At 27.7% G+C, this 21,450-nt stretch overlaps 3 protein-coding genes across 4 annotated transcripts; all 3 read right to left on the reverse strand.

The window, feature by feature from the left end:
- Positions 1-2,657: 2,657 nt before the first annotated feature.
- LOC105844315 (hybrid signal transduction histidine kinase M) lies at positions 2,658-5,653 on the reverse strand. The gene is made up of 2 exons (XM_065816811.1): positions 5,562-5,653; positions 2,658-5,340 (listed from the first exon to the last, which is right to left on the reverse strand). Exon 2 carries the CDS (start codon positions 5,308-5,310, stop codon positions 2,722-2,724), a length of 2,589 nt encoding a protein of 862 aa, XP_065672883.1. The 5' UTR covers positions 5,311-5,340; positions 5,562-5,653; the 3' UTR covers positions 2,658-2,721.
- A 2,584-nt stretch (positions 5,654-8,237) lies between these two features.
- On the reverse strand, positions 8,238-9,872 carry LOC136089620 (tigger transposable element-derived protein 4-like). Its single transcript, XM_065815672.1, has one exon. It carries the CDS (start codon positions 9,870-9,872, stop codon positions 8,238-8,240), a length of 1,635 nt encoding a protein of 544 aa, XP_065671744.1.
- A 6,662-nt stretch (positions 9,873-16,534) lies between these two features.
- On the reverse strand, positions 16,535-18,331 carry LOC101239257 (uncharacterized). Of its 2 annotated transcripts, none has more exons than XM_065815207.1 (2): positions 18,193-18,331; positions 16,535-18,048 (listed from the first exon to the last, which is right to left on the reverse strand). In XM_065815207.1, the coding sequence occupies exons 1-2, from the start codon at positions 18,254-18,256 to the stop codon at positions 16,610-16,612; spliced, it is 1,503 nt and encodes a 500-aa protein (XP_065671279.1). In that variant the 5' UTR covers positions 18,257-18,331; the 3' UTR covers positions 16,535-16,609. The 2 variants fall into 2 exon arrangements, with proteins under 2 accessions (XP_065671279.1, XP_065671280.1); XM_065815208.1 differs by having other exon boundaries at positions 18,127-18,331.
- Between the last annotated feature and the right edge of the window lie 3,119 nt (positions 18,332-21,450).

Consider the following 21,450-nt stretch of genomic DNA (forward strand, 5'->3'; position numbering starts at 1 on the left):
GTCTATTAATTTAATTTTTGAATATTGCATAGTGTATTTTTAGTAGTATAAACAGTAATAAATTGTAAGAAATGATACATATTTACATTACAAGGTAAATAATAGATCGGTATATTCTGAGGATGCATTATTGTCATATTATAAAAACAATAATATAAATGTGCTTATTGAACACTGCGCAAGTTAATATGATAAAATTTTCAAGTATTAATATTTTTTGTGATTTTTAGAACAAATGCGTGTGCGCGTTTGTGTATAGGGGAAGTTGGGGCACAGTGGATCGGATTTTTTTATTTTTTGAATTGAGCATAAGTTAAAACATGTATTTTATTTTTTTCAAGGCGAAAGAATTGAGATATATGTCCTTCATGATAAGAAATCACAAAAACCCAAATATTTACTATCTGACGGCTCACAGAAAGGTTTAAAGTGAGTTTGTTATTCACTGTGCCCAGAACTGGGGCACAGTGAATCAATAAACAAAGCTGTGAATTAATGATAGTGAATAGGGGCATAGCCAAATAACTATAAGGCTGAGGGATAAAGACACTGTACACTATAGTTTTGGCATACTTTTATTAATTAGATTTGTACGAAATCGAAAAAATAGACGTTTTGAAAATTGAGAAGAAAAAAAAAAAACTATTGATAACAAAACTTACAAAAATATTAAAAAACTAAAAAATTATTATAATTAACTTAAAACTAATAAATTCATTTTCATGTCGTTTGTTTGTTAAAAATGAGTGAATTTAATCGTTAAGATCATTAATGGGGTATAGTAAATCAACCTATTCACTGAACCCCGAATCACTGTGCCCCACCATAACAATTTAAGTTTAAGTCTAATTTCTTAGGACATGAGTGTTGTTAAAGGAAAAGCTGTACTACTAAAATGAAGCATAAATATCCGAATGAAAACTTCAACTTTTAAAATTATTTCAACCAAGATCTCCATAACAAATATAAGGAAGGTAAGAAAATTTACTTTAGTTAGTTAAAAATAAAAGTTACCTACCAAAGCCGGTCAAAAAGTTCAAAAAGTCAAAAATTTTGTGGTAACAGCTATAAATAAAGATGGCTGATATATGAGCACATAAAATGATTACATTATCAAGATTAAAATTTTTTTGATCTTTGAGAAAATGCCTCTTGTTCACTGCACCCCTTGATCCACTGTACCCCAACTTCCCCAGGTTAAATCATAATACTTAAACAATTTTATACGCGTCTGAAAAGTATTTCTGATACGTGTTCTAGTCGGTAAAATGGCTAACGTATACTCGTGAATAACTCGTATCATATAAGGCTTTAAATGTGCATTTAATACCAAGAAAACATCATATTGAATAATATCTAATTATTGTGTTTAATTCTTATTTACAAGAGTTTTAAATGCTGGTTTGATACTCAATAGATGCCGTATTTAATACTTGTTTTTAAATGCATTTGAAGCGTATTTCTTATGCGTGTTTGACAAATTATTTTTTATTTGGTTCATTTGTACTTGCTAAGAACAAGTGAACCAAATAACAAAACCTAAAGAGGTCCTAAAAGTAGCAATTTAGAATCAAATATTGCAATAACACCCTAACAGTTTAAGTTTTTTTTACCATAACAAAAGCACTGCTATGCCTAGCAACGGATATTTTTTTATTTGTTATGCATTTACTCAGGACCATCCCTATGAGGAGGAGGGGAAACTATGGCCTGGGGCTGGTCACCCTCTATTAATATTCAGGCCTACCTGACTATGACTGGAGGGAGGGGGGGCTGAAACTACGTTTGCCTCGGGCGCCCCCAACCCTAGGGAGCCCTGTATTGACTGAACATAAACTTTGGAATAGAAAGATACAATAGTAAGTGATGAAGATACCTTTATTAGCACATGTTTTAAAAAAAAATAGAATTAATATAAATAAACTTTGAGAGACGTTATTGCTCAAAGTTAAACAAAAATACACAATTTTGGTATGCTATTAAATGTTTTTTAATATTTTATATTGACATTGTATGTTATGAATATGAAATATTATAAAGAACCAAAAAACATACAGTTTTGTGAGTTTTATTTTAAAATAATATTTTTAATTCCGATATTTATAAACATTTCACTTAACTTATCCACAAAAGTTAAACCCATCAATTCGATATATCGCATATATTTTTGATATTGTATATTATATATAATATATATTATTAAAAATATAAGTTGTTTTGCTATTTGGTAGTTTGCAGATTTATAGATTTTTGGAAAATTTATATAGGAAATTATGAAAGAAGTATTTAAATTAAAATAGCAGTACGTAATATGTTTATTTTTTCATAATAAATAAATCATACTAAAATTTTTTTTATTTTTCTACTACTATAGTTAGTTTCAAAGCCACGATAAACGTTTTTTATTTCAAGAAACATATTTTTGTTGATCCTGAACAGATTTAATTAATAGAGAAAATTAAATTAAGTAATACAATAATAAATTCACTACATAAATGTATTTTATTCACTTTTAATGTTATATATATATATATATATATATATATATATATATATATATATATATATATATATATATATATATATATATATATATATATATATATATATATAAGCAACTGTAAGTTTTGATATATATATATATATATATATATATATATATATATATATAAGCAACTGTAAGTTTTGATAGAGATTGGCTTTTGAAAAAACAAAAAGTAGTTAGCTATGACCATAAAAAAGCATCACTGAAGAGATCAAACTTGCAGTTTTGAAGTCTCCCGCCATATCAATAGGTAATAAATTGTTATTATTTTTTTGGAAAACATTTCCTCCGTTTCTCAAAATATATTTAATTGCAGAAATGTCACAATTTATCGCAGCTATGTGGAGACACGAGTTGCCATTTTCATCAACAGCATTAGCAACATCAAATTTCTTAGAGCCCATATCCTCAGATACGCTTTTATTTTGCGCTAGTATGGATTTATATTGGTTTTTAAGGTACAAGTTTTCATATTTTGGCAACTCATTATCCTCATGAAATTTTTCAGAATGTTGTATTATTTTTTTAGAAGCTTTAGATTGGAAGGAATCGACAAATAAATGATTGAAGTTTTCACACAAATTATTTTCATGTGAGTCGTTTGTTTTTATTATTATGTCAGCCTTTGTTTTAAACATATCAGTTTTTTTCTCCTCACCTATTTTGCTGTTGTATATTTTTGTTTGTATATGACTACTCCACTGTGGAAGACTGGGGGTGTTATTCTCTGTTTCTTTTTGCGCACTAAAATCTGATTGGTTTATTGAAAGATTGTTTAAAAATTTTTGATTGAGATCAAGATCATTTTTTTTTCTTTCACAAATATTATTTTTTTGCTTTTCATTTAAAAAGTTTGAATACTCTTCTAAATAACGATTTTCATAAAAATCACTACCGCATGTGTCATCATTTAAGCCATTATAGTAGTAACCATGGTAATCATTAATATCTTGAATATTTGCAGAATCAAACAATAAAGGATATTTAGATTTAATCGAGTAATTTTTTAAATAATTTTCACTGTTTTTTGTAATTGTTTTCGGAAAAGTTTTTAACTCTGTCGTTCTTAATTCGTTGCTCTCTGACGATATCTGTCGCGCTCTGACGTCGTTTTCTGTCGCTTTTTTTTTTGTATTAAAGTTTTCATAAAAACTATTTTTTATTTCCTGATAACTGTTTCTCAATTCTTGTGTACTCATTTCTTTAAAGTGAACGGTTTTCATAGTCATTATTTGCTGAGATTGGTTAACTTTTAAATCTTGGTTAATAGTTATTGACTTCCTCGTCCATTTCTTTATTTCAACTTTTTCCGAACAATCAGAGAACAGCAGTATTGATAAAGGTACGAGTGATAAGTTTTCTAGTATTATGTATTCTATCTTTTCATCAATTTGTTTTTCAATAAATTTATTATCAAATTTAACGTCATCATTTAATGTCACATCAACGTTTGTTATGTTTAAGATTGCTGAGTTAATGTTTGTTACTTCTTCTATGATTATTGGTAGTAAGTCTTTAACACTTTCTAACTTCCATTTAAAAAGTTGGCTTGACTTTTTTGAAAATTTACAATTGCTTAGCATGTTTTTTTTATAGCTTTGAATATTCCTTAATCGAAGGAAATTGTCTACATTATCTATTGTCTTCTTTAAATCCGTTAGTGACGTACTTTGAGAGTTACTCAATGTATAATCAGTATCCTTGGATTGTTGAGACACATCTAAACTTATTACTGGCGTTGAGGTAGGAACTAAATACTGATTTTTAAACCATAAGTCTGTTTCAGTATTTTCAAAAACTGTTAACTTTTGTTTCTGAATATTTTTACAAGAAGTTTCTTTGGAAAAAACTGATGGTAACGGAGCAACGTTATTAGCTAAGTTTTTAACTTCAAACTCGTTTGGTTTTGATTCAGGAGCAGGTTGGAAATTGTTTAAAAAAAAAAGAGAAGTACCTATTTTGTTAACCTCTTCTAATTGAATTTCTAAAATTTTTTTTTCAATAACGAGAGTTTTTTTTTTCACAGCTTCTTTTTTGCATGCATTCATTGTTTGTAAAAAATAACTCCTTGATAACTGGGTAGAATGCAAGTCTGAACTAGAGCTGTTTTGGTTGTATAACAAAAAAGGAAACTTTTTTTTGATGCTAAGAGGATCCAAACCACCTCCAAGACTAGACTTTTTTTTTGAAATAGTTAAACTTGACAAACTATTACTAGTTGGATAATTATCTTCTGTGAACCAAGAGTACTGCGAAAATATTTTTCTTACTGTATTAGTGTTGTCATTATTATTGTATTTCTTGTTGTTAATTGTGTTGTTTTGATTTCCATTAATATTGTTGTTGCTGTTGTTGTTACTGTTGATGATGCTTTTGTTGTAGTTATTGTTGTGGTCGTTATTGTTGTTATTGTTGCTGTTGTTATTGTTGTTTCTATTGTTGATGTTGATGTTGTTGTTGTTGATAGTGTTTTTTTTGTCTTTATAAGCAATAGTAAGATTATTTGTTAAGCAAATGTTGCTGCTGGTAACAATGTTGCTGCTGATAACAATGTTACTTGAGTTCATTGCAAAACTATTTTCTTCAAAGTCTTTATTTTCGTTTTTAAAAGGATATACCTCACTTATACCACTCTTATTTTTATCTTCAAAATAATCGTAAAGAAAAACATTTTCTTTTTGTTGCAAAAGATCAAATAGTGATTCTGTTGAACATTCACTTTTGTGTGTTGCTTTTATCAGTTCATATTCGACTGGGTATTTCATTCCAAAAAAAATAATGAAATAACTTTTAACCTAAATTGACAAATATTAAAACTGTCAGTAGTTAAAAATCTCTCATGAGATAAACGCATTATTATTTAAGTTTGCATTAGTTTAAGATTTTATTCTCGTTCTTGTTCCCTAATAACTGTTTATTACTTGAATTCAAAAAATTTACATGTATTGGTAAAAATGTGCAATCACTTATACTATTATTTATATAGATATCAATTATTAATAATATATATACTTACATGTATCAATTTTTAAAAAATGCTATTAAAATAGTAAATTATAGTTGTTCCATTATTTATGTTTTGTTGCGTATACATATATATATATATATATATATATATATATATATATATATATATATATATATATATATATATATATATATATATATATATATATATATATATATATATATATATATACTCACACACGTTTATTACATATAAGTTAACAAGCTTGAACTATTAAGATATCGGAGTTGTTAATAACTTATACATAAAGTTTTATATTGTGTATCTATTGGTTACCGAAGATGTAAAATAAATCCTTTTAATATAATTTCTATTTTATCTAAAAAAATTTTAACGACGTTTTTATTATGCATTCAAACAATAAATACGTCATCATTGATAATCTTATATATATATTTATAACTATTTTGTACTGTATTTTATGTATTCATAACTTTTTAGTTTATTTATTAATGTTAATAATTGTAGCTAATAAATTTTTAAACTTTTGCAACATTAAACTAGTAGCAAATTGTTCATGTTGCGAGACATATATGTTGTAAAGTGTTGTAAAGTTTTGAAATATTAATTGACACAAGTAAATTAACCTTATGTAAAGTAATTTTACTTATAAATATAAGATAAAATAAAGAGAAATTATTTTGAAAAACAACACAAAATGGAAAAGTTAAAAGCATTAATAACAAAAAATAATCGGCATAAAACAAAACAAAACTAAACCGACGGTAAATTGTGAAGAGAAAAATATGCTTTAAAAACAACTACGTATTAAATTTCCCATTTTAATTTAAATTAGTAAAAGAAAATCCACGAAAAAAAAAAAAGTTAAGTTGTTACCCAATGGTTAGTTAATTTTTAAAACTGTGTTATTAAGTGCCTAATCTTTTAGACATCAGACATCCTACTTGTCAACTAATAAACAACATTCTTTTATTTGTAAATTTTTTTTTGAATTGAAGGTGAAAACAATAAGATTAGAATAATAAAAGACGTATTATATAAGATAACTAGATATCAATGATAAAGCAAGTAGTCTGTGATAAAGTAAGTTATCAGACGTCAAGAACAGACAATCAGTGCCTGTGATAGACTTAAGAAAACACCAATGATAACGTCAATATAAAGTTTAATTAACAATGACAACATTTCGCGCTACTATAATAGAAGAATATTTTTTTTTACCTCAACTTTTTAATTATCACAACCTATTTCTCAGTTATCTTAAATCTATTTATCTTAAGAGATTCTTTTAGTTTTCTTTCACGGTAGTTAGAATTAATGGGACGTTTTTCGGGGTACATCTAATTGAATATGAATCACAAAGTATATAGCTATTTACCTCACGATATAAAAAAAAATCTTTTTACGGTACGAACCCTGGAACTCTTATTAAAGAAGTTTTTAAAAAGGTGTAATAATTTAAATTCTGATGAGATTAAACTTTTTAAAAAGTAGTATAAAGTAGTCTTAAATCTTAAAAGTAGAATTTTCCTAATCATTCAATACTTTAAAAAACCCATAAAAAAAAATTTTATAAAAAAACTCGGAAAAATATTTATATCAGGAGTTTTAAATCACACCCAAAGCTAGTTAGACGTTTTTACACTTGGTTCTCAATTAGAGTACAAAACGCTTAAAAATTTATAATTTTGATAAAGGTACAGAATTAGTCGTAATAAATTAATCAGGTTCAAAATAAAAAGCTTATAACTATCAATTATAAACCTGCACAAACCTTCATTAAAAATTTATTTTCAATTATACCCTTCTGATTATACTTTTTCACGATGGTATTGTAATAATTGATAAAGTTAAAAATAATTATCAAACAATGATTTCCACCATTGGTACTCTACCGTATATTTCTTCAGAATATGAATATTCAGAATATTAAAATAAAGGATGTTTGGAATATCAACTTTATCATTATTGAGTATCTTGATAATCACAGATATTGTTCTATTAATCGGAATAAAAAGGGCAATCAAAGGAGACTTGACCTTCATTAAGGCAAATAATCAAGGACTTAGCTTTATTGACAAATGAAAAAGAGTAATCTTGATTTATCGAGAGTAATCTTGATTTATCTAGAGTAGGGGAGATGGGGGCGCATTGATCGCCGTAGCAGTGTTTTGAAAATTGCGCAGAACCTGAAAGAGATGTAAAAACTTATTAACTACGAAACACATGTAGAACTATCTGGCTTTTGGAATATATAAATATTTTGATTTAAAAAAATGATAAATATGAAAAATTTTAACTTTTAAACAACCCTCTCAAAAGATCAATGTACCCCAAACTATGGGGTACTATGATCTCCGACTTGGGGCACATTGATCTTATATGCGTAATATTATCTAAACGTTTAACACTTCTATAACTAAATCTTGTAAATAATTTAGTCAAAGGGTAATATTGTATAACATATAATACATCTAAATTTTTTAATTATTTTTTAAATATAGGAGTTAAACCCACTAGTCTAATTTTTAATTAAAAAATGTATAAATCACAGTAGCTATAAGCTACCCGCTTTATATACGTTTAAAACTTTACAACAACTTGAAATTTATAAGAACTGAAATATAAAGACTGAAATAAGAATACAACTTTTAAGTTTACAAAACTTGTTAAAAGTACAATATTTTGATTAAGAATATTTCATCATTTGTGAAAGTCAAGTTGTGAAGCAGCTTTTGGTTTACATTGTTTTTTATTCCTAAGCAAGTAATTCTTAGTTTCTTTCTTATCTTTTGTGGAGACTTTTTGTTGATTTTTGGTTTGCTTCAAAATTTTCTTTTCTTTTGACAAACGAATTTCATTTCTGACAGGAGTATCAGTCAAGATCCTTGTTTTTAACTGCCTACTTTTAACATTTTTTTTTCTGGCAGATGCTTTTGGGTAAGGTTTTAAAACCTCAGGTGAGATTATAGAAGCAACACTTGTTGACACTTTGTTTAAAATACTTGTTTCAATATTTACTATAGTTAATTCAGACTCTATGTGATTAACATGTGCTGGTATCATTTCAGATTCCATGTTGTTGACAGGAGTGATAGTAACTGTATCTGGAGCAGCTCTATCTGTAACTGATGATGGTAAATATTCGTCATCTTTGAAAATTTCAGAATTGAATGGCTCAATGCCAGCTACTCTAAATCCTGTCTGTATATTAGATGGTGAGAAAGCTTTTGTATACGGTTCTCGAACTATTGAAACAATATCATAAATGGTCATTGGTCTTGGGTTTGAAACCATCCAATTATCACATGCAGAATTGTAAAACCTTTTCAATGGTCCAAAAACAGTTCTATCTAATGGCTGCAATTTATGGCTGCAATGGGGAGGAAAACTTATCATTGTAATTCCGTGTTGAATTGCAAGCTCCAAGCCTTTAACAGAAATATGACTTTCATGACTGTCGAGAAGTAACAAAACTGGAGATTCCTGAGAACAGTTTGAATATTTAACAAAATGTTTAATCCATTCTATGAAAATTTCTGAGTTCATCCAACCAGAAGGATTTGCAAATCCCACACATTTAGGAGGTCCTTCCTTAATCATGTAATCATGAAACTTTACCCTAGGAAAAATAAATAATGGAGGAATGGAATTTCCAATAGCATTAGAGGCACAACATGCAGTTACCAATGTTCCTCGTTCTGCAGATGTGATTCTTCCAACTTGTTTGCTTCCTCTACCAGCTAAAACCTTTACCGGCTTTTGAACGGTTGTTAAACCAGTTTCATCAACATTATATATACAGTTAGGGTTATATTTATATCGATTTCTTACCGTTTTAAGATTTTGAAAAAACTCTCTTACAGTGTGTTTGTTAAAAGCTGTTGATCGAGCGAAGCTCGTTGCTTCAGGTGTTCGTAGAGACAACTCTGGTTGTCTTTTCATAAAACCTTGCAACCAATCAACGCCTGCAATTTTATTTTTGATCCATGATGATGGGCATATCTTATTGTTTTTTAAAGCAAATTCATATGCCAATAATCGCGTTGACCTAGTTGAAAGGCCATAGTTCATTTTTGATGCAATTAGTAAATAACTTGATAAACTTTTTTCATCTTCTGCTGTAAAAACTTGTCTATTGTTGTAGTTAGGCTTGAAAGCTTCATTTGGATTAAGCCTCTTTTTACGACAATATCTTTTTAAAGTCATTCTATCTATGTTAAACTGACGTGCTACAACATTCAGTTGTGTTCCTTCTAAAACTTTATTAACAGCTACTTTCATTGTTTCACCTGGTATAGCAACTTTATTTGTTTTTTTAATTCTATTTCTAACCATTTTAAGATCTGTAAAAAAATATATCAATAAAAACATATGTTTTTAATAAATGCTAATATTTAACATAATAATATTATGTTAAATATTTTTTAATTATTATGTTAAATATTATTCTTTTGATATTATAAAATAATAGTATTATTATTACTAGCTTATAACATAAGTAGATTTAAAAAATGAAATGCTAAAAGCTATTGTTTGTTTATATATAGTTTTTTTTAAAATTATAAATACAATTCCATTCGTTTAACTGTATTGCTTATAAACAAAAACATGGGGCACTTCGTCTTCTATGGGGCACTTTGATCCTCCGATCAATGGGCCCCGCATAGTCAAAGATCAATGTACCCCAATAGGTATAGGTAACATATTGATAGCAATATCTACTGTATAAATTGCAGCCAAATAAAAATTATATATTATATTATACACCTAACACTTACAAATTTAAAATAAAATTGTTGTTAACCCATACAGACATCTAAATAAAAATATATTTGAATTATAGTACGATTTAAAAAAATGACTTTTTATGACGAAAAACAATATTTTCTTTATTTTTTTTGACGCTGATAACCTTATGAAAAAATATTACGAATAATCAATTAGGGAAGCATAATGGTTAATTAAATTGCAACCTCACTTCTAGTAAGGCAAAAATGAACGAGTAAAAGCCAAAAGATCATACTGCCCCGGCGATCAATGCGCCCCCATCTCCCCTAATCTTTTTTTTTATATGACACTTTTAGATATTGTGCAAACTCCAGAGAATGTTCATGCTTACGTCAAATAAGAATATATAATAAGTATAAAAATATTGGAGTAATGAGGTGTTTTGGGTTTTAAAGTACTTGGAAAAATTAAAATTTTTGATTTTGGTTTTTATTAGGTAATTATTCAAAATGGAGATTTTTTTTTTTTTTATCTTAGTGCCTTTACGCTATCTTTACGCCAAATGTGGAGTTAACAAAATACTTTTTTTTTTAGCATATTCATATATATTGTAAATAGATGGTACACCGGGCAAGTGGACTAACCCTCAAATTGATTTTTTTTTTTTTTGCATATAATACATCTTTAGACAAGTGCATTATACAACCAGCCCATTTAATTGTTTAATGGGCTGTTAAGATAGCCCATAAAATATTAAATTTAAAAAAAAATTTTCTTCAAGTTTAAAAAATAGAATCATTGTAGATTTCAAAAATCTATACTAAGATTATGAGTAATTTAGTAATATAAAATGTTAATTTATAATTATTATCTCAAAATTAAGCTATTAGCAACTGTATAGCAACAAGATTTAATGGGAGACTTTAATTAATCATTTAATGTAAAACGTAATTAATGATTAAAAAATCATTAATTACGTTTCACATAAAGAAATATTTCAGCATCTTGGGTTCTGCTCAGGGGCGGGTTTGGTCACTTACCAAGGGGGGGGCTAAAGTTTAAAAAATTTACCTAGTCGTATTTTACGTCTATTTAGTCGTATTTGTCTCTAACATATTAATTCACATAAAAAGTCGTCTTTAAACTACGGATCTTGTTACAAAAGCATTACGATGGGGGTAAAATTTGTTAAAGTTGGTTGACGTAAATTATGGACTACTCTTAATGGTTCTACTTATTCTCTCGCGTGCTTAATATAGGAGAGAACCTAATGCGTGCTTAATAACTTTTCTTACCCATGCCAAGCTTTTTAAAACCGCTTGTTTATTAATTTCTTATTTGTTACCAACTAAAGTTTAATTGATGTCAATTTTTACCGGAAACCATTTTTAAAAAGAAACATAAGTAATAACTAAAACGTTTTTCTGAACATTACAATATAAATTCAATGTTTCTTTTTTTCACTTTTGAAAACCGTTCAATAACGCTGTCTGTTAACACTTCTTTGTCCCGATGAACATAAAGTAAAGCTAAACCATTCAATCTATCTTGACTCATTCGGGATCGTAACCAATCTTTTAATCTAGATTTAAATCATTTTAGTTAAAAACAAGATTATTTGGTTATTAATTTGATATTTTGGTTATTATTTCTGGCTGTTCATAACGGATTAAAAACTCATTAGCTTGTAAAATTGCATTTTTGTGATATAAATTATTTTGGTGGGATTCTAGATCGCCATCTTTTCCTAATAGTTTAGCAAATGTATTTAATGGTACAGTGACTAATCTTTTTAAAGGTTCAGTATTTCTTAATCCTCCAGTATTGTTATCAAGGAAAAGTACGCAAAATTTACAGAATAACCCAGATTTTAATGATGAATATACTAACCAAGGGAATTTCATTAAGTGAGATTGATTTAAGTATCGCTTTACTTCTTTGCCTTTTTTAACATGTGTTGAAAAAGGATAAATAAAATCAGATCCAGGCAACCAATTTTTTTTAACTAATCTATATCTTGTATTCTGATTTAAAGACTTTGAGTTTATATAATATCCAATATCCTCAATAAAAGTTAAAGGTTCTAAAATATCTTTTTCGATACTGCAAGCAGTGTTTTTATCATTTTCAGATAATTGAGAAGTGCACGGTATCGGAATGGTTAAGTTCTCTGTTTTATTAACTTGTTCTGATAAAATGTGTTTCTTGTTGAAATATGTAGAAATATTGACTTGTTTTCTTTTTGCATTAGCTGGGTTTTTACCATTTCCATTGGCATTGCTCATTTGTTAAAAATTTTGTGTAAAACTTTAAACAAAACACATGACATACAACACATAAAACTTAAAAATATCCCTTAAAATTTAAAAAATTAAATTTAAAACTAAAAAACAAAAATAAAAGCACGGCTATAAACAAATACAGAAGAATAAACTACAATGCAAACTATATGACACCGCTTTATAATAACAATCTAAGTTGCAATGCATTATGGTTAAGAAACTTATTAACTTAAAAATGCAAGAAGCATTCAAGCGTTTTTCCAATAAAACTAAAACGAAGTTATGTTGCATAACTTATGTATATGCATTTATGCATAACTTTTGCATATAAAGATCATTGATATATTTTATTATTCGTTTTAAAAAATATATAACATTGTCCCAAGGGGGGGGCTACTACCCCCTTAGCCCCCCCCTTAAACCCGCCCCTGGTTCTGCTGGGGAATGGGAAAGTCTTCTTGGCGCAATTAAAAAAGACAAAAGTTGCATCAGAACAAAAAGAAAAAGAAGCAACAAAATTGAGGAGAAAAAAGCTGAGAGGTTTAAGAAAAGGATTTTGTTAAGATGACTCATATGTGTTCAGAAATTTTTATATATATCAATTTTTAAATTTGCTTTAATTTTTTTTTTTTTTTTGCGCTTTCTCTGTAAACATTTTTTTCAACTTTGAACAAAAATATCTCTTTAACTACTGAAAGATTATGGCTAAAATTTCCACCAATTGTTCATCTGATTACTGTGTGGATTTGATCAGATTTTTATATTTTGCTGTTGTTGAGATATTGATGTTGGAAGCTCACATTTTACATAAAAACTAAAAATTTTAACATAAAATGATGCCATTTTAATACCATAAATATTATGATGATGAATCTGGTCAAATCCCTGAATCAATATATTGTGAACCATTTTGCAAAATTTTACTCTCAAATTTTGACTGGTTAAGGAGAAATATTTGTTAAAAAAATGTAGTTATTTTAAAATGCATATATTTTGCTGAGCATTTGCAGCATGTTTTTGAGTATGTTCAAAGTTTTTTATTATATTCACTCTAAATACTTTTTTAATACAAATTGTTTTTTGAAAATATTGCATTAAAATTAATTATATTGACTTTTTAAATTTTTATGGGCTAGTATTACCTTAAATGTGTTTAAAGACGTATACGCAGAAGTATAAAAAACCGTTATTAAGAAAAAATTTCAATTTGAAGGTTGGTTCACTTGTCCGGGATACCATTTATTTGTTCAATACATAGTATTGTAACATTATTGTTTCTTAACATTATAAAACATATGAAGAGTACACGGGAAAAAAACGGCATAGTCGCATTTAAAAAGTTTTAAGAAAGTATTTATGAATCATTTATAAAAGTCTTTGTATAAAGTTAGGAACAAATTTTTTTAATAAAAGTTACAAATATTAGCATTAGTGACTCCTCCTTGTCAATCAATTATTTATATTTATTCTTAATAATGATATTATGATTTTATTCTTTATAATACTATAGATATTCTTACCATTATTATTTATATATTGTTATTATTGTTATTATAATATTATTGTAATTATATGAATGTAAATTTTGAGGAAAATAAATATCTTGTTGTTGGTGTTGTTGTTGTTGTTTGTTGTTGTTATTTTTGATTGAATGGCTTTGTTAATAAGCAAAATTGCCCTTATTGGTGTGAGGACAACCCAGAAGTGTTCATGAAGTTCCATTGCATTCGAAAAAAACTCACTGGTGCGTTTTATGGTGTGGTGACGTCATTGAATCTTATTTTTTTCGATATTAGAATGGAACACCATAATCGTGAATGATGATTGCTATAAGACTATTTTACTAGAATTTTTCTAGTCAGAACTTGAGAACGTCAATATTTAAGAGAGGAAGTTCCAACAAGATGGCGCTACGTTTCATACAGCTGATGCTACTCTCGCTTTGCTGAAGGAAAGGTTTGGCAATTAGATCATCTCACGACGAGTTTTTGTGAATTGGCCGCCAAGATCATGTTATTTGATACCCCTAGATTATTTTATTTGGGAATATGTAAAAACACAATTCTATACCAACAAGTCGCAGTCTTCGAATCACTTATTCGTCAAGTTATTGGCGGAATACGGAAATATATACGAAATACGAAATCATTGGACAGAGTGACCAGAAATCGGAGCAATTGAGTGCGCCAGTGCCTACAAGCCCGTGGTGGATATTTAAACAATATTTTATTTCAAAATATAGCAGGATTAAGTTATTATTGTCAAACCTTTGTTGTTTTATTTAAACTTAAAATTTTATCATCCTTTATGAAAAACCCTACAATAAGATGTCACACAAAATTGAAACATTATTGTTGAGGTTTTATAAAATGTAAATGTTTTATTCCTGCGCTGTGCTCTCTGATCAGACCGTTAGGATTTCTGGGAGCATCTTAATGATAACACAAACAACAACAACAACAACAACAACAACAACAACAACAACAACAACAACAACAACAACAACAACAACAACAACAAAATGCAATAATCTCACAAGACCCTATTTGAGACTACTTGTTTAGAAAAAAAACAAGACGATAACTATAACAAGATTGAAAACTGAAAAGAAAACTACCGTCGCCGAGAAATTAACACAGCTTATGTAACATTTTTGAGGACAACGTGTTTTTTGCAAAAAAAAAAAAAAAAAAAAAAGTAAAAGATATTTATAATTATGACTATAAAAAGTAGTTATACTATATATAGTTGTAATTAAATTTTTTTTAAATAGAGTTTTAACTATAAATAAGACAAAAAGAATATAATATTTGCCTTATCAATACGCCTCGTAAGCTGTAACGTGCTTTCATTGATAAGGTTTATTGAAATATTAAAAGGTAAAAAAAATTTACTGTTTAAAAATTATTAAAAATGATAAACAAGTTATAAATAAGTTTAACAATGTAAGAGAAAGAAGCTTAAGATTTAAAAAAAATTTAATTTAATAACTGTTTGACTTTGTATCGCATGCCAATTAAGGATCGACTGTTACAGTATACGGTATAGTAACTTTACCGTATATTTGGTATACTAAATTTTTGTATATCATTTAGTGTACCTATATACTTTTATTTATGAAATATTTCTGGATTGACTTGATAATTTAATAATTATATTTTTTTAATGTATTAAACTGCTATACAATATTTATTATATTATCATAATTAAAGTGTTTTTTTAATATATTTTTTAAATACTTTTTATTTAAGTTAATTTGTTAAAGTATTATACCAATAAATTTTTATCAAATATTATAATAAAATGCACAAATAAAAACATTTAATAAAAAAAACAACACATTTTTTAGAAGAAAACCGTAAAAACTTTTTTATAAACGATAATACGGTTTCGCCAAAAAAAAAAGATTTGTTTACGGTATACTTTACAGTATACTTTACGGTATACTATACAGTAAACTTTATATGTTTAGTATACCGTAAATGTTTAGTATACCGTAAACTAGCAATCTCAAATGCCAGTATTTTATTGGAATTTTTTCTTCTATTATGCTTATATATTCTATCTATAATATTTTTATTGTGAATAACACCTTCAGTACTTGTTCTCTAATTATGTTAGAGTTGTCAATGTAAAGATCAGTAAGTTTTATTAAAATGCTTTCTTTTTTATTTTAGTTAAATTATTTAAACGATAGATAGGAAATTAGATGTTAAATTATTTAAACAATACGTGTCTTATGACGGAGGAGATTGGTTAACTATAACTTGCGGTGTTCCCCAAGGATCAAAGCTAGGTCCACTAGGTGTGTTTGATTGAATCAACATAAGCCAGGGTCTAATAAATACAACAGGTTTTCATTCTCTTTTACAAACTTTTTACTTACCATACTTGTTTAAAAAACATGGCAATGAAACACTTTTAAATCTGATTTTTTAAACTTAAATAATAATTGAAAAACGCAGCCAGATAAATAAAAAGTGTAAGTTTTCCAAATTTTTTACATCTATTTATGAAAACTTATTCACATTGTTTTCTTTTAAAATAAATCAAAAGATTAAATCAAAGATTTAGTAAGTTGTTCTGAATTACTAACAATTTATTATCTCTTGTCTCTCTTATCTTTTCAAACAAGCATTTACAAAATAGGCCGGCTGCAGTGAGCAGACAAACTATCGCCATTATAATGTAAAGCTGATCTGCGTAATACTGATATACATAACCTCCAACAACACTGCCTATGCCACCACCGATTCCATTCTGCATTGCGCTTGCTATATTTAAAAATGATACAAGACATTTTTGATGAGTTATTTTTTGTAGTTCTAGATTCATTGTAATTATATACACTGGTCTTGATATACCATAAATAAAACTAATTCCAATAACATAATAAGCATCATTAACAAAAAATATTAGCATGCAACCTAATCCGTAACCAAGAAACGCAAGCGCTATCATGAAATAAGTATTTTTTAGTTTTCTGTTAATTATTTCAACATAAGGCGAAAATAAAGCTCCAAATAGACATTGTAAAAATGTTGTCAATCCTAATACCAACATTGAGCCATTTTTCATGTTTTTATCCATATAAATAGCAAGATATGTAAAGATAACATTTCCGACAAATCCCATTAAAAACTGAAGTAACATGCAAAGCATTACAATTGGCTTTTTCATTGTCATTTTTAACAAGTAGTTGCACGATTCCACTGCAATATTCTGCTTTAATGACTTGCCATAATAACGTGCTAGGTGTGCAAAAGGTAAAAATAAAATAACTTTAATAACAAAATACATAAAGTATGCAACAATGAATTGGGATATGAATGTCACTTGTACGTATCGAATTACAATTCCAATTAAAAGCGAAAATGTTCCGTAGCCAATCATACTCCACATCCTTTGCCATGCATACGAATTATTTTTTCCTAATTTAAGACTTATCAAAATAGTAAATGCTTCCAGAGAACCAAGCTGATTACCTTCAAAAAATGAGCAGATGTTACAAAAAAAAAAAGATAAAAAAAATGCCTCCGTTGGGTAGACTGACAACATGGTATTTTGCGTGTTGTTATTTATTAGAACGTTAAGCGTTTCAGTGTCATTTGTAATGTTTTTAATTACATTTATTGTGACATTGCTAGATAAAAAAGCTGTTTCAGAAACACCGTAAATAATGTATGGCAAGAAAACAAACCCTGTTACTGACATTGTAGAAATAATCATTGAAATTGATGTAATTAGCATGTAATGATTTGTTTGGTCCATCAACCAGCCTAAAATAGCTGAACCTGCTACTTGCGAAATATATCTGGAACCAACAATTATACCGGCTTGACTGGGTGTCATACCTGTACTTGTAAAAAATGATACAAGGTATATAACCAACATACAGTTGGCTCCATGATACAAAAAGTTTGATAATTTAGTTGATAGAAATTTTCTATTAAAATGTGAAAGCTTCTTTGTGGTTTGCAATAACGAATGCGATATTCCATCTAAATGCAATAGTTTGCAATATAAAATTCTGTAAAAACGTTGCATTAAATCTTATTTTAAAATAAAGTTTAGTTTACCTTAAAATTAGCCGAGTTTATTAAAAAAAAATTATATAAAACGAATACATAAATCTATACAGGTACCATTATTTTTTGCATCTTTTACTATATTACACTGTACCATCATCAAAGTATTATTACTCGCCATCTTTATGTAGAGATGACAAGAAATAAATGTGGTTTTTTTTTTTGATTTTTTTTTGAAAGATCAAAATGTTTTATTAACCTTTTGCTAAAAATATAAATTATTAACTGATTACTGTGTTAAATTATTTAGATGAATAATCAAAGTTTTAAACTAATTTATGAATTACTTTGTTTGTTAGTAAAAATTACGACTTTAATTATTAATTTTTTATAGTTTGCTCGTAATATCTGTTTAGCAGATTTTTTCCTTTTAAATGCCAAGTTAGGTTATTCCAATAATTATGCTGGAATAAATTATATTTTTACTTTATTATATTTTTGAATTATTTTAATTTTGAGTCTGTCATATGGTACATTTATGTTTATATATTTAAACAAAGGGAACCTATGGAAAAATTTCGTGTTTTACTACGCTTTTTTTTCTACGCATTGGTTTCCTTTGTTGTGAGTTTGCATCGCGTTATTTTTTTGTAAATAAAAAAAAGAAGTTACAATTTAAATTTTTGTTCAAAAAAAACTTGTTTAGATATTGAACTTTCATGTTAATCAAAAGCGACGTTTTTAAGATTTATTTGCAAACCTTTAAAAGATTTGCTTCGCATTTAGCTTTTTACGCGTCAATTTTTTATATGTAAGTTTTAAGTGCATGGCAACATTTTTTTTAAAGCATAAACAGCGTCTTATCTGCCTGCCCAACATATGTTGTAGGTGTTTTGAAAATATTATACGACTTGAACATTTTAATTATTTTAAAAAAAACTGAGATATGTATAAATCGTGTGATTCATATTGAAAGATTTAGGTGTGATTCATGTTGCAGTATTTTTTTATGGACGGGAAATTTGCATTTATAACGTTTGCTCAACGAAATACTGGAACTCTACATTTACTCAACTTGACACTTTCAGGTTACTGATTTTATTTTTATTTACAGATCTGACCACTTTTCATTCTAGTCTAGAAACTGTTTATATCGAAACGTTTGCAAAAAACATAAATGATTGGAAATTGTGATTTCATTAGGCATTTCCATTTTTATTCATAACAAATTTTGCATATCCTCTTCATTAAAAAAATGATCTGTTTTGCTATTACCCTGTGTTGTGTCAATAATCTTAAAAGAAAATAAAGTATTTTATGTTTGCAAATTAATCTTGCTGAAAATTTGTTCACTATAAAATGAAATAAATTCATTTTTGATCTTAAGTTTAAAAGTTATGTTACATTATGTACTAGGTCGGTTATGCAAGATAGTAGTTAATAGAATAATAGTGCATGAGATTTTAATAATTGAAAAAAAGTTCCCCTTATTAAAATCATAAAGACTTCTTGTTTTTTTCTTGAAATAGATGACTGGAATTCTTATTAAAAATTCTTTTAAAATATTTTTTTATTCATTCAAGAGCACAATCCATTCTCTGTGTTTTAAAGCAAAGCATATACTTTATGGTGCTTTAATTCCTCGTGTGTTGGATGTTTTGAGCAAACTGCTCCTAACGCCTAATTTAAGAGGGAGCAAAAAACATGTTAGCGTCGTAAATACACACCGTCGTAGGCAAACAGTAACGGTTGGAATTATGCATGATTTGCAAGATTGACGTTGTATTACGGGCATTCTATTTTTTATTGGACCAATTAATACAAATTTAGGTCTATCAACATACAAACCCAACGTAGCCACATAACTCAATATGGTTGAGACAGTTGAAAATCTGATACAATTAAGTCAACAAATGCAAAAGGCAGTTCCTCTAACTCCAAATCCACTCTAGTTGCACCAACTAGCACAAAATGTGATTGGCATAACAATACAGGATGCTTGGACGTTTTGAAAATTTTGAAAAAAAACAAAGAAAAAATTTGTTTGTACCAACCATTGCAAAGTTCTTATACCGTGTTTTACCCCAGTTTAATGGATTACCGCTATTTAGATACAATCTTTTAATTTATAAAGTTCTTGAAATAACTTAACGTGAACATGCAAATATTGCAGTACAGAAGTTCTGTTATATTAAATATCAACTACTGGTTAAATCTCTTTGCTAAAAGTAATAAAGCTCCAAGAAAATCAAAATAATTAGTATCTTCTATCAAGAAATGGTATACGTAGAACAGGGGCAAATCTAGTTATAAAATGAAGGGGTGGCCGAATCCTTGATAAGTACCCTTTGCTTTCTATAATTAAAAAAAGAAAAATATTCAAAAATAAAAACCACCTGACGAAAATTTGTCAAATGCCCGGCTGACTGACTATATTCCTCAAATAATTTATTATAACTTGAAAGTCGACTTTTTTAGGGGGAGGGTGGATATAACACACATCTCGTAGAGTCGCCCCTGATTTAGAATAAAAAATTTTTTAATAGAGTAAATAATATTTTTTAGTTTTTGGCAATTATTTAGTAGTTAAATACGAATAATTATTTTTATTAGTAGAAATTAATTTTATTAGTAGTAGCTATTTAAAAGTAGTTTATACTAATAATAGCAAGTAGTTAATAATAATTAACTATTATTTTTTAGTAATTAATTATTAGTTAGGCGAGGATTTAAGCTGGCAACATTGTTAATGAAAAAATGTTTTTCAAGATGCTTTTCTAGCAATAGTTATTGTTTTTTTAATAGTAATTCACTATTAAAAAACTATAACTATTGCTAGACAAGCATCTTTAAAAACATTTTTTCATCAACAATGTTGCCAGCCTAAATCCTCGCCTAACTAGTTACTAATTACTAATAAATAATAATTAAGTAAATAGTAGTAATTACCTCCTATTACTAGCCTGTCTAGCAATAGTTGCAGCCGTGGCGCAAAGGTTTTAGCGGCCGTGGCGCAAAGGTTAGAGTGCTTGTTTAAGAAGCAAGAGATCCCGTGATTGAAACGAGCTCTGGGCATATATTGCGCCATCGGTAAGGAAGGAGGCGTGAACTTCCTATTTAAATACTCTTCCGCGGTGTTCTGTGACAAGACCGTTATGTTTTCTTGGGGCACCTAAAAACAAAAAGCAAAATAGTTATATTTTTTAAATAGAGGTTACCTATTTTTAATAGTGATTACCTTTTCAGTGGGTGTAAATATTACTCAATATTGTTCTTAGCTTGCTAAAAAGAATCTGGTTATTTTACAGACGCGTAAGTCTTAAAAAAAAAAATACAATTTATAAACTTGTTTCTCTTAAAATAAAGAAAGCTGTT

Source organism: Hydra vulgaris, chromosome 13, assembly GCF_038396675.1.
Source record: "Hydra vulgaris chromosome 13, alternate assembly HydraT2T_AEP".
Taxonomy (NCBI): domain Eukaryota; kingdom Metazoa; phylum Cnidaria; class Hydrozoa; order Anthoathecata; family Hydridae; genus Hydra; species Hydra vulgaris.